General features: G+C 33.8%; 2 protein-coding genes across 4 annotated transcripts in view; both read right to left on the bottom strand.

Moving 5' to 3' along the window:
• Positions 1-9258, bottom strand: part of LOC138127063 (TBC1 domain family member 30) — a 24986-nt gene extending 15728 nt beyond the window's left edge. For 2 of the 3 annotated variants that reach the window (XM_069042923.1, XM_069042921.1), the window contains exon 1: positions 9157-9258. The gene's annotated coding sequence lies outside the window, so the exon portion shown is untranslated. Of the gene's footprint in view, positions 1-13; positions 453-9156 lie in introns of those variants that run through there. The other variant, XM_069042922.1, reaches the window with a different exon arrangement.
• Syn (synapsin) overlaps positions 8650-12651 on the bottom strand; it is a 56056-nt gene continuing 52054 nt past the window's right edge. Inside the window, exon 7 of the mRNA XM_069042388.1 lies at positions 8650-9875. Within this exon, the coding sequence (XP_068898489.1) occupies positions 9703-9875 (173 nt within the window). The 3' untranslated portion in view covers positions 8650-9702. The remainder of the gene's footprint in view (positions 9876-12651) is intronic.

Consider the following 12651-nt stretch of genomic DNA (forward strand, 5'->3'; position numbering starts at 1 on the left):
AATATGCAACTACTTTAATTTGGATTATCGCTGGAATTGGGACGCAGAAAGAGAAGGTGGAAGCGTCTAGACGTGTACGAAAGCAGGAAAAACTACCTCGCCATTACACGGGACATTTTTTTAACCGATAGGCCAGTTAAGTGTTGCCTAGAATAGTAAATTAGAAGTTTTCGTTCTAAATAAATTTACATGGATTTTTATCTTTGGAGCTATCGCCGTATGTTCAACAAATGAAGTCGTAAACTACAATTTTCGTGAAATACGCAATACGCCGCTAGCGAAGCACAAACCACTTCACTCATCCGTAGACTTACTAATCAAAATTTTGCCACAACTAACAAGTCTCGATCGCCACCAGAATATCCTGATGTGAGTCACTTATTAATATTATCTTCACAGTAAGTTCCATAAACGAATGAAGAACAACTAATTACGCTAGAAATTTCAGGGTGGATAATAATGATCTTTACACCATACAGAAGACATTTTAGTAGATTTGAGAATTTTTGTCTGTCTGGTTCTCTGTTTGAATCCTCTTAACTCAAAAACTAATGGATCGATTTTCTTCGAACAAAATTTATTAGAAAGAAAAAATGTCTGGTGGTGTTTTGAAATTGATTTTATCTCGATATGACGTCAGGGAGCTACACAGTAACGATAAATCTGTGCCGAGTATATTGCGCTGTGGTGAGCTCACCTCGCTTATTTCTGTTCCGTCAATTTTAATCCAAGCGGCGTACAATCGTACTTCACGTCTTATACTTTTTACATTTCAGCCTAAACGTCGCAAGTTAATTTTTAATTTAACCTTTAAAGACCGTCGACGAAAGCTTCGAGAAATGTTGTAAGCTCTTGCGGTTCAAGTGGAAAGAATGAAGCTTTTGGGTTTCAAATCTCGAGTTTAGGTCTAGGTACTGTTTCATTTAATTTGGGAATGAATGATTTCAAAATATTCCAAAACTATCTACACTAACACAATTCAGCAAATTCACATTTTCCAGAAATTTTTCCAGCATTACTAAAGACTTCAAAACAGAATTGACCATTAAAAAAGTGTAGAAAATTCTACAAGAAATTAAAATAACTAGATTGGTAATTAATATGAAAAGAAAAAAATTGTTTACAAATTTCTATTATGCACAGTTTTTCCTGTTAATGTAAGATAATAGGAATATTATCTTACATTATGCACAATAGATATAACAGTGAATACCTACTCGTATGTAATACTTGATAACTTTACACAGGTAAGTATTATACAGAGTGATCAAGAAGAAAACAAATCAAGAGTGCTACCTCATTTTTTGTTTTATCGAAACGTCTGTCTTAGCTTAACCGTACACAGTCGTTTTATTGGTTGCCTAGCTCTCGAAAAATCTATTATTAATTGATTCTGGGATAATTGTTGCTTACAATTACAGGAAACTTTGCCGAAATTGAAAACTTTTTTCAAGGTTAACATCAACACCGTTGCTTTAAAACTGAGGTGTCTTTGACATTTCACCGAAAAATCTGCTTAGTAGTGGTGTCGCGTTTGGCAATAAAGCTGGTAAATTACCCATTCTTACAAATGTAAAATTCATGAGGTATGATTTATTATAAAGTGGCGTTTGAGACTACAAATTGCCTACGCCCATGCAGTGAACGCTTATTTCCATAGGATTCCGCTACCACATGACCGATAATTTTCAACGCCTGCTCTGATTTGTTTTCTTTTTGGTTACTTGGTTCATGATAAATATCTATAACTACGAAGTATGTTTAAACGTTCTGTTGTTGAGTAAACAAGAAATTTCGCGAGCTTTACAGGTAATGTTTGTAATTCAGGGATGAATAAAGATTCATTATTATAACAACATACAAAAGGATTAAATCTTGTTTGTGTCAGAAGGTGCTGACTTCAAATCAACAACTTCAAAAGGATTTAAACTTTGATAGAAGTTTAAGTTGGATTAGACAGAGCCACAGCTTTGTCCAAAATGTTAAAGAAAATCAAAATTTTTTTGTGTATGAAAATGTACCTAAATAGCTTATAAATTAACTGGAACTGAAGGATAATATTTACTTTTGCTTCAAGAACATTCACAACTCATAACAAAACTTACATTAAAATGTGGTCCTGTTTATTTAAATGTTTGTTTTCATGAAAATAGAGAAAATAACACAATATTAAGAAAATTCGAGTTCATTTTGATGAACGTAGAATTTCCTAGTATACTCTTGTTTCAAAAACAAATAAAAAGTATGGATGAAGTAAAAAATAAAAAAAGGGTGGTGGTGGTTTTCTCTTTCTTTCACAAACGCAGGTCGTCTTTGGTTTAGTTTTGACATTTCTTTGAGATGCATAACCTCACTTTGATCATCCCTCCATTTGATTTGATAAATGATGAATTGAAGTTTTCCTTAACTTTTTCGACAGTTTCTGAAATTTTTATTGATCATCTTCTACTTCCACTCTCTTGTCCAGCACTAATCTCATGGCCAAACCACAGATATTTTTGAACGCACGTTACTTAATGGATTTTTTATCTTCCGGAAAAAAAGTGTAAATAATATCGGGTGTATCAAAAAGGACGGACAGACCCCCATTTTGTACCCAAAACTGTTCTGCAGCTTTCAGTTAAAGAAAAAACTCTTAGAAAGTGAAAATGAAAAAGGCAGCAACGCAATAGTTAATTAAAAACTACCGTATGTAGTTTTCATTTTGAAAATAATTTGAAAACTGTCACATTTTCATTGACATTTATTTTATAAAGGTGATTTCTGTTCGTTGCTATGATATGTCATAGTACATTTTTTCCTGGTAGGCGGTTGCGCACGCCATTTACAAAATCCTGCAACGAAATGCGATCTCCCTATTGGTTAGTGGAATAGAATAACCAATAGGGAGGTCGCATTTCGTTGCAGGATTTTGTAAATGGCGCGCGCAACCGCCTACCAGGAAAAATATACTATAGCAATGTTACTGCGTTTGAAAACTACTCTCCTACACCAAATTTCATCATATTTAACACTTACGAAGAAACGAACTTTAAACGTATTCGTGAAAGGAATTTTTGGATATCTGTTGAGGACACCTTTGAGGGTTGGCACATAAATTAAGTTTCCACATCAATAACAGGACTATTTAGTTTTGTAGTTTAGTTGTAACTTTTAAAAGCTCTTGCCCGTTAACGAAAGGCCAAAAGCAAAAAAAAAAAGTTTCTTCATGTTCCCCAAATTGTGCACCTTCTTTGGTGTCCGTCCTTTTTGACACACCCGATATGTATTTTTTTATTTCTCTCCACCCTGTAATATTATGAAAACGATCTTGGACACAGCATCTGAAGATTCCCTTTGGAAAAAGTAACTTTGGGATCTGATAAACAAAGCAAATTCTATTTTTTCAGGTGAGTTTTTATGACTCAAAAAGTTGAGAAAACTATTGTATAAGGTTATGTAAAATTATAGGTATTGTAAATCTTGGATGTGTTGGTCTAAAAGTGAACACACAGTCCATTTAAAAATGTTTTAGTTTCTACGTTTCTGTTCAGTCGACATCACTGCAAGACATACACAAATAGAAAGAATGTCTTATTTACTGCGCTCTTCATTCCACTCTAATTCCTCCAAACACAACAAACATCAAACGTTGGTCCTGAAGATTCAATAAAACTGTTGTTTACTTTAAAACAGCTTATTTTAAAATGGAACGCGTGAAGCTGACATCCCGACAAAAGCATTTATCGATTTTTAATCATAACTGCGAAAACTACCAAACAAAATGTACGTTAAACTCGTGACAAGGAAGTCTATTAGATTTGTGATACTTACCAAAGACCTAAAAAGCACGTCGTGTGTACTCTATAAAGTAAAACAGAAAGAGATAGAACCTAGTTATTGAATAAAATATGTATTATACGAAACTAAAAGCAAACAGAAATTCGTAACTAATGTCAACATCCTAAATCAGAAGGAGGATAAAGGAGATGAGACCAAGCTTTGGGAAAAAATGTAAAGCTGCGCGGAAAGTTTTAATCCGACGTTTCTTTGATGGAAAAATGTCGCTGAACGATTATTGGCATTGTGGTGGTTATTATCCGTCGTGAATAGAAAAGTTCTCCAAAGCTGATGGTGCTTCAGACAGCTCGTTCAATAAAAAAACAGGACAAGTAAACGTCAAGAGGCAGCTGAACGAGCTCTAAATTTTTCATGTTATACAAGACGTGCTCCCAAAATAGTGAAAAAAATGTTTTGGTTGTCTCTCAAATTTTGATAACGCCTGTTTAACCTTTAAATATTTAATTATTATAGCGTACAGTCGCGGCCACGGAATTTTGGCCGTCACTTTCAAGGCAATTAAAAACAATGGATGTAGTCTATCCTTTATTGTCATAATGATTGACTTTTGGAACTGATATACAAAAATTTGTCATTGCCATACTTCATTAAAGTAGTTGCGAACATGCTATCAATACCCTATTTCAATAGAGTGCAGATAATATCCCTGTTCCAAGATTGCAGGAAGTGAGGAAGTGTGTTTTCATATAAGTCAGTCAGAGTCAAAATGACAAGTCTTCTAATAGCAGAAAGTGAGGTTACGAATACGTAAGGGCCGCTTTATATATCATGTCAATAGAATGACAAGTGGGCGGAATTGTCCCTTTTGTTTTCAAATTTGTTGTTTTAAGGTATTTTAATTCGATTAATTCAATAACGTTTTTAAGTTATTGCTAAATTTCAGATGTTTCTAATAATCGTCAGTTAGCACTGGAAGAGATTGACCTTTTCTTTATTCTTATCTTTATGGTTGAAAATATTTGCTCTTGGATGCGTGAAGAATCAAACTTAAAATAACGTTTGCAGTTTGACACAAAACATCAGCAGAAATTATAACAAGTGTTCAATAAATTTGTGGTTAAGTAGGCCGTGGTTTTCTCTCTCTTTTCCAAACGTAGGTCGTCTTTTTATAGTTGACAAATCCCTAATATCCATAATCCATAACCTTATTTTAATCATACAATTATTCGTTGTGACAATAATGACAAATTAAAGTTTTCAGTTCATTTTGTATTATTTCCCTAACTCTTTCAACGGTTTCTGAAATTCATCTTAATCATCTTCCACTTCCACTTTTTCTTTCCATACTTCCTGCTTCACAAAATATGTGAAGCTGATGAAGCTATGCCATACGTTAACTGAAACAAAAACAAGCATGGCCACACATTTTTTTAAACACACATTACAGCTGTCAACTTTTTTGTCTTTGTACCGAAATATTTTTTTAAGGATCAGTTCAAAATCTTGCATGTTATGAGGAAATCTACAGTAGGTACCATTAAAATCTGCAAGTTTTTGCATTCGATCGAAATAGAAACTGGATTAATTCTTGTCTTGAAAATTTATTGTCTAACAGACCGATTGTGCGTTGAAAAACCGAATTAAATTAAACAAACCTTGGAAAAAATTCTTTTTGCCTTGTAGGCCCTGATTCAGATTGTTAAGATGGCTCATCTTAACTGTATTAAGAACAGTAAGGTCTCATATCTAATTTTTCTCTGTCTAAAAGTACGCACTCATGAGAGAATTCACCATTTTCTTTTGAATATGTTCCCTTCAATTTAAAACATTTTTTATACTCCCTTATTTCAAATGCCATTAATCGCATGTTTTCATGATGCTAAGCCCGGTTGCATAAAGCTTAGTCAACATCGTGTCAGCTAAAAACGCGTCAAGTCAGAAATACGCCCATTTAATTGGCTTATTCAAATTCAACGTTAAATATCCCCCAATTAATTTGCTTGACATAATGTTAGCTTTAACAACGAACTTGACATCGCTTTATACAACCGGACTTTGTGATCTTTTAAATACACTTTGACAAGCTATGACTTTGTGGGCTTTGGTGACGAGGTGAAGTTAGCAACGGACTTTTTAATCACGTGCTAAAGTTAGCTCCAGCTATTTTAATCGTAAAAATCATGTGACAGTCAAAAACAAATTAGTTATTGTCAGTTCGAGTATCAGTTTCGAATTTTATGTTTAAATTAACGTTTAATAATAATATAATACTTGTTTTATTTGTTTTGTTTATTTGGTCGTAGAAAAAGTATAGTATGCAAACTTCTCTAGACACTCGTTAATTAAACACTCGCTCCGCTCGTGCCTAATAAAACTCATGACTAAAGTGCCGTTTATAAATCTTGTTGTAAAATATACTATTGTCTTTCCATTTATTGTTGGAAAATTGAAGCAACTTTCTCTTAGTTAGTGCTTGCGCTTGGATCTTGATCATCTACCACACTACTCAATCAAGCAGCGAAAACACGTTTTAATCTCTAGTACAGAGGACTTGGCAAATAATGGAGCAATTGAAATTTTTTCCAACACACAAAATTGTATTAAATTATTGCATTATTGCAAAGAGCACTGTTTGTGAACAGTACACAGACTGCATTCTGACAGTCTTTGCACAGACAATTTAACTTCTCGTCTGCAATGATACTTTTCTTCAGTCACTTCAAATTGCTTAGTGATAGAACAAATACAAACACAAAGTTAACTAGTGCATTTCAAATGACCAAATGAGTTACATTGCAACCCAATTAACACACCAAACTGTTTGATTTTCCAATTTATATTAGTAATTTCCAATCACGTGGCGTCCTTGTGATTCCCACATCTCCATTAGTGTTTGCTTATTTGAGTTTAATATTGGAGATTGTTTTACTGTTTCTTTTTCGCCAGAGTAAGATTTCCCAAGAAACTTTGACCATTTCTGTCTGCTAAACAATCTGTTTTCCTCTTGTTTACGAAATCTGTTCTCAATTTTAAGCCAAACGGATTTTTTGTTTGAAGTGCAGATATAAATAAAACTTTTTTAGAATTGCCACACAGGCTAGACAGATGAAACCCACAGATTTAGAACTTAATCCAACACAAACAATTTTTTCTATTCGCTTATAAAGTAGAGAAGAGCAATGTCGCCATTTTATTTTCTTTCGCTACGCTGATGCCTAACAATACATCTATAGTAGATTAAAAATGAAATTGTAAAAATATTACGTATTAAAATCACATTTTGTTTTTTTTTTAATTTTTTAATGAATGTACCTAATATAGCTTAATGCAAAATATGTACCTAACTACCTACTTTAATTGTTAGTATTTGGAAACCGTCAATTGTTTTGCTTTTTTAAAATGTAAATGGACAGTTGTAATTAGAGCATGCCGAGAGCTAACCTAAAATTTATAAACAAAACATATTTCTGTTTTTCTCTTTCTTTGTAATGTTTTACATTAAAAATAGAATAACTAACGATTCCTATTCTCGAAGCAAATATCTAAGGGCACCCTTTGCTGGAAATAAGCAATCATATGCCAATTAAACATAAACAAATGTCATTCGTGTCAAACGGCGGGAAATTCAAATTTTGCACTGTTCCAAATGGTTTTCTTTTTTCAGCGCCTACTCAGCCCATTTGAACACATGATATAGTTTGTCTCAATTCTAAATTTCCACCACCTGTTGAATTATGTTGGTAAAATAAAAATATTTCTAAATTGGGGATTGTTATAACCAAAGTTGGCAACATAATTAATTTAAAGTAAAGGTTTCAAAGACATAAAAAGGTTGGCGCCCGATTTAAGTAATAGACAAATTTATGAAAAAGTAGATCTTTTTTCGGCAAGGACAAAATTCTAATATTTTAACATCTTGAGTTGTAAAAACGGAAATTGTCAGACAGAGAATGATAACCTCACAAATACAAGATGACGCATTTTTCACCAAACAGGGTTGCCGGCTGTATTTCTAACGTAGAATGCAGTGTTGGTGGAAATTTAGAATTGAGACAGACTATAGTAGTCTAAATACTACATTTGAATTTCCCGCTCTTGACAAATGTCATAAACCTAATAAAATGACATTTACCAAACTGAATCAATAAATTTTGGTTTGTTGAATAGTGTGGATTAAATTTTACTTAATAGAGAGGGAGAGAGACTAATTCCCAGTTAGTTTTTATTTCTAATTAGTTACCAAATGAAGGAAAACAGTTCACATTTGCCAGTTTATTTTATTTTTATCAGTACTATAATTACAATTACCAGAGACACATTTTACACCCGAACACAAAAGTTCTTGTTTACTCTGTTTTAATTACTTCGTGTAAACACATTGACTCCAAAAACAAAAACAAATTGTTTGTACGTAGGAGGGGAGTAATATCGAGCAATAAGGAAAGATAAACATGCCTTTCGCTTTCAAATAAAACAGAGAGTTTTGTATTTCAACAAAGAGAGAATATTGTTCATATCTGACGGCATCAATTGAAGAATTGGGAAAACTAAAAAACAAGTCTGAATCACGATTCCGTCCCCCAAATTCGCCCGATTCGAGACTGACGAACTTCCACGTATGCTTCTGTAACTTCTAAAATAAGCAGCCACGCTGTCTGGGTCTTGAGCGGTGACCTCATTTGAACAAATGACAATCACGATGATCTTCACAGTGACGTCAAAGTGATTCAGATGATTGAAAAAGCGACAGAATAGCTTTGAAACTATTGCTATTAAACTGTGAGCACACCTGCGCTACAGTGAATCATCCATTCAAATCCACCGCGCCTTTTGCATAATTCGGAGGCTTCTCCTTGGGCAAATGAAGAGTTTGCAATTGTTTACTTATTTATTGTATTTCCATCGATATAACACTATACAATATGCCCGAACGTATTTATTATAAGCTGAGCTACTACACAACCTCGAGTTGTTGTCTCCAAAAAAACACACACATATAGTGGATATGCAAGTCAACACTGAGCGAAACTTACAAACAATTCTGATATGGATTATATTGAATGCAAACTCTCATTAATTATTATTATAACGCACGATATCAATGATAGTAATCTGAAAACATCGTAGCCAGCTACAGATATTAAAAAATGTCGACGAGGCCTAACAAACGTGATAACGGAGACAACGTCGCACTACTTACGCTAGTCTACAGATCATGTAAAATCTAATTATTACAATGTACGTCGTATGCGGTTGATCGGGCCAGTGCGCGCAACTTCACTGTCCCGATTCGAAAGGCAAAACCCTGGAGAATCGCTTTGCTCTAAACTAAAAATTCTACAAAGGCACAGCGGGTTCTGCGTATTAAAAACTCACATTGAACAGTGCCGGTCAGGAGTCAGGAGTGAATTGAGTGACGTACGTCAAAGCACTTTTAGACAGATGTTGCGCGATGTGTGATCGACGGGATGGTGGGTGTTGTGCGTTTGTAGAATTTTCGGACTATTGCGACCGTAACAATTCTCTGAAAACGTTATTACAAACATTCGTTGCTCTAACAATCGATGAACAACCCACAATCTAACAATAAGTTGACGAAACGGTTACAGACAGGAGTGCTGGAGCAGGATTACAATAATATTGTCATTTTACAATTGGTAAAAGTACTACAGAACAGGGAGAGAGGATGTGTTCAATTAGCCCCTTAAATATCTCACTCTATCCCAAATAACAAAACGCCTAATAACGAGTACACTGAGTAACTTATACATCCAAGTTAACAACTAGGCTAAACATAACAAAAGGTACTCCCCACGAGTACCTGGCCCTAGGCAGTGGAGTAACACACCTTTAATGCAGGTATATTGCTTTGATCTGTCTGTTTTTGCCGATCCAAAAGCAAACAGTCGCATCGTAACGAAATTACATGTCGCCGAAGATACCAGCGAACGTCTTCCTCAAGTTCTTCATCGTGTCTTCGGTGTCTTCGGTTGTGGCTTGCTGTTGACTACCTTGGCGTTGGAAGGGTCTGGGTGGAGGGTCCGGAAGGCGGCCGGTGCTGGGACCGCTGCTGCTCACCGTGCTGGTCTGCGAAACTACAACCAGAAACTTTTAAGCTTGTCTTTCTAGTGAGTCTAGAGTGTCAGGTAAAAACAATACAAGTCAGAGAAAATGAGAATTTGATACTTCAGTAGTCTTTTATTTTGGTCATGGTGGTCTCAGTTTCTGTAAAAGAACGAGGCATCGATGGAACAATCTTGAACTTGTATGATGGTGACAGCACATTTCAAGTTACTTATCGTGGATAGGACCCTTGCAAACAACTTTTCCAAAACTTTCTGATACCTACATTAAAACTTTGTTTCCTAAAACCTGTGATTTTTTATGTAATTATACTTTTCTTTACCGTAAACTACTCAGCGAACAACCCTTGTTAGACTTATGCGTTTATAATTAGCGGCCTTGGACTAAAAAAACCGGAATTGATTAAATGATTAGCCTTCCAACTTCTATTTTTTCAAGCTGGCAGACAAAACTTATAACTTCAAATATTTGTTTTAATAACAACGGGAGACGCTGAGCAGTAAAGCTGAAATTCATGATATTTACTTTCGGGGTGTTTTTCTTGGCTTTTGCATCAATACTCTTTTTATCATTTGAGCAGGAGATACTATATTGCAATTTTATGCGTTCTGACCTATATTAAAGTTGATAGAATTTTGACATGCATATTTTTATTTTAAATTTAACCTTGAAATAACAACACTCAGTTTATGTAAATTTAAAAACAATTACTTGGAATAACGTACTTTTATTTCCCTAAGTATTAACTACCTACTGACAATGACTTGAAATGTATATTTCTACAGTTTAAAGTAATATTACATATTTAAAATTTATTTGGTAGACTTAAATTACTTGATATTGTCTGTTACAACCTTCAAGAGTAAAATGTATATAACGTGATTTTTTTAAAGTGAAGGATAGTAGGTAGGAATTAGATCAGGTTGACATCAATTACTTATACTAGAAAGTGCAACGACACTAAACAACTAAAAATCGTGTAGAGTTCTTTATCATGAAAGATGTTTTTCACAACGCTTTTTTACTTGATCAATAATGATTTATCGAACATCAAAATGACATGAAAAGGAATACTTTGCGGAAAGGTATTGTACTTTTTTAAGAAAACCACAGAAGACTTTTCCACAACACCCCAATCAATTAAGGTTCCACATTGTCGTCTACAAAGGCGGGCTTTCTACACAATGCTACACAGGCTTTATAATGAATTAAGAGATTTATAAAAGTGAAGATTAATCCTTTTTATGCAGAGTGTTTTTGAAATACAACAAAAGAGAACGATAATTGGGATGAGTAGGGAGTCCTGGGGCAAAAAAATTCTAATAAAATTATTTTCGCTTTAGAAATAAAATGTACCAACTGAAAATTTAATCCAAAGTTCCTGAATTCATTTGATAATGAGTTAAATGTGATTAAAAAAGTGATCCTATTTGTTTAACAACCATGATACGAGTACGTAGTTCAATAAATTCAATTAATGAAATTGTAAATAAATAGCATGGTGATTCCTGTTAATACAGTCACGGACAAAAAAAGTATAGGACAAGTTTTTTTCGCTAATGTAAATTTGCTTGCCCTTTCTATGGTTACTATGAAAATATTTGTTTATTTATTATATTTAGTAACCCCGGTTTACTCAACTCAATTTTGGCTAAATTTCTTAATAAGACTTGTACTACTTTTTTTTTGTCCGCGACTGTATGTATGTACTATTGGGAGCATAAAAAATGGGACAAATTTCTGTCGGTTTTGAAAAATTCGATGTAGTTCAAGCTTTATTGTCATTTTGAATTTGACACTGTTCTAACTGACAGTTTAAAAATTTATTTTATACTCCTATTTGCCTTTTCCAAATGCCCTCTTCTTTTGATAAAGGTAGATTTTGATTGGGACTTTGCATTAAATAAATATTCACTACGTGCTTACTTACGAGTACAATCATTCCCTACAACCTACAATACTTAATGACAACGTCAATCAATTCAAAGTAGGGTTAGAATCAGGTAAGGGTAATTTCACATTAAAAGTCAAGACAATGACGTTGATGTCCCACTTTTTTTGCCCGCAATAGTACTATTCCAGACACGGAATCTTGGCCAACATTTTTTTGACATTTCTAAAAAAAAATGATATAAACCAATCATTAGTGTCAAGGCCAGTTCACACATATTTGTCAGTTATAATTGATTTCATATAAATGTTCATCAAGTGAGCTGTGCATTTGTAAAAGCACCTTTAATTTAGTTACATTACAAAAGTCACATTTATGAAGGTCATGTCCAATAAATCTTTACTTGGTAAAAATACAAAGATAAAAACAAATAAGAATTACTTTAATTTAATTAGTAAAAAGACGTAACATTGCTTTTGAAATCAGCAATGTTAAAATGGACAAAAAATGAAAAATTAGTCAAATCGGGTTCGCGCAGAGCAAACAACTTTGAAAGTCAAAGTCACTAGCTTTGGCTTTACTACCAACAGAAAATCAGATTTTCATGGCTTGCTTAGATGCACATTTATATGAAATTGAATATAAATGTCAGTTGTGGCCAAAATTCCATGTCCGGAATAGTACAAATCGAACACTTGTGACATACCGCGTGGTTTTAAATGATTGATTCGAATAATTGGTACGCCTAGTTGTCTGTTGATTCGCTTTTTTGGGTAACATTTTTGCAAATTAATAAATCGTGACAATGACAATTTGATTTACACTGACCGGCAAAAAAAGTGGGACATTAAAAAAATTCATTTATATTTAAGTATGTACGGTCGGTGGACAAATAA

The sequence above is a fragment of the Tenebrio molitor genome, chromosome 3, assembly GCF_963966145.1.
Source record: "Tenebrio molitor chromosome 3, icTenMoli1.1, whole genome shotgun sequence".
NCBI classification, from domain to species: domain Eukaryota; kingdom Metazoa; phylum Arthropoda; class Insecta; order Coleoptera; family Tenebrionidae; genus Tenebrio; species Tenebrio molitor.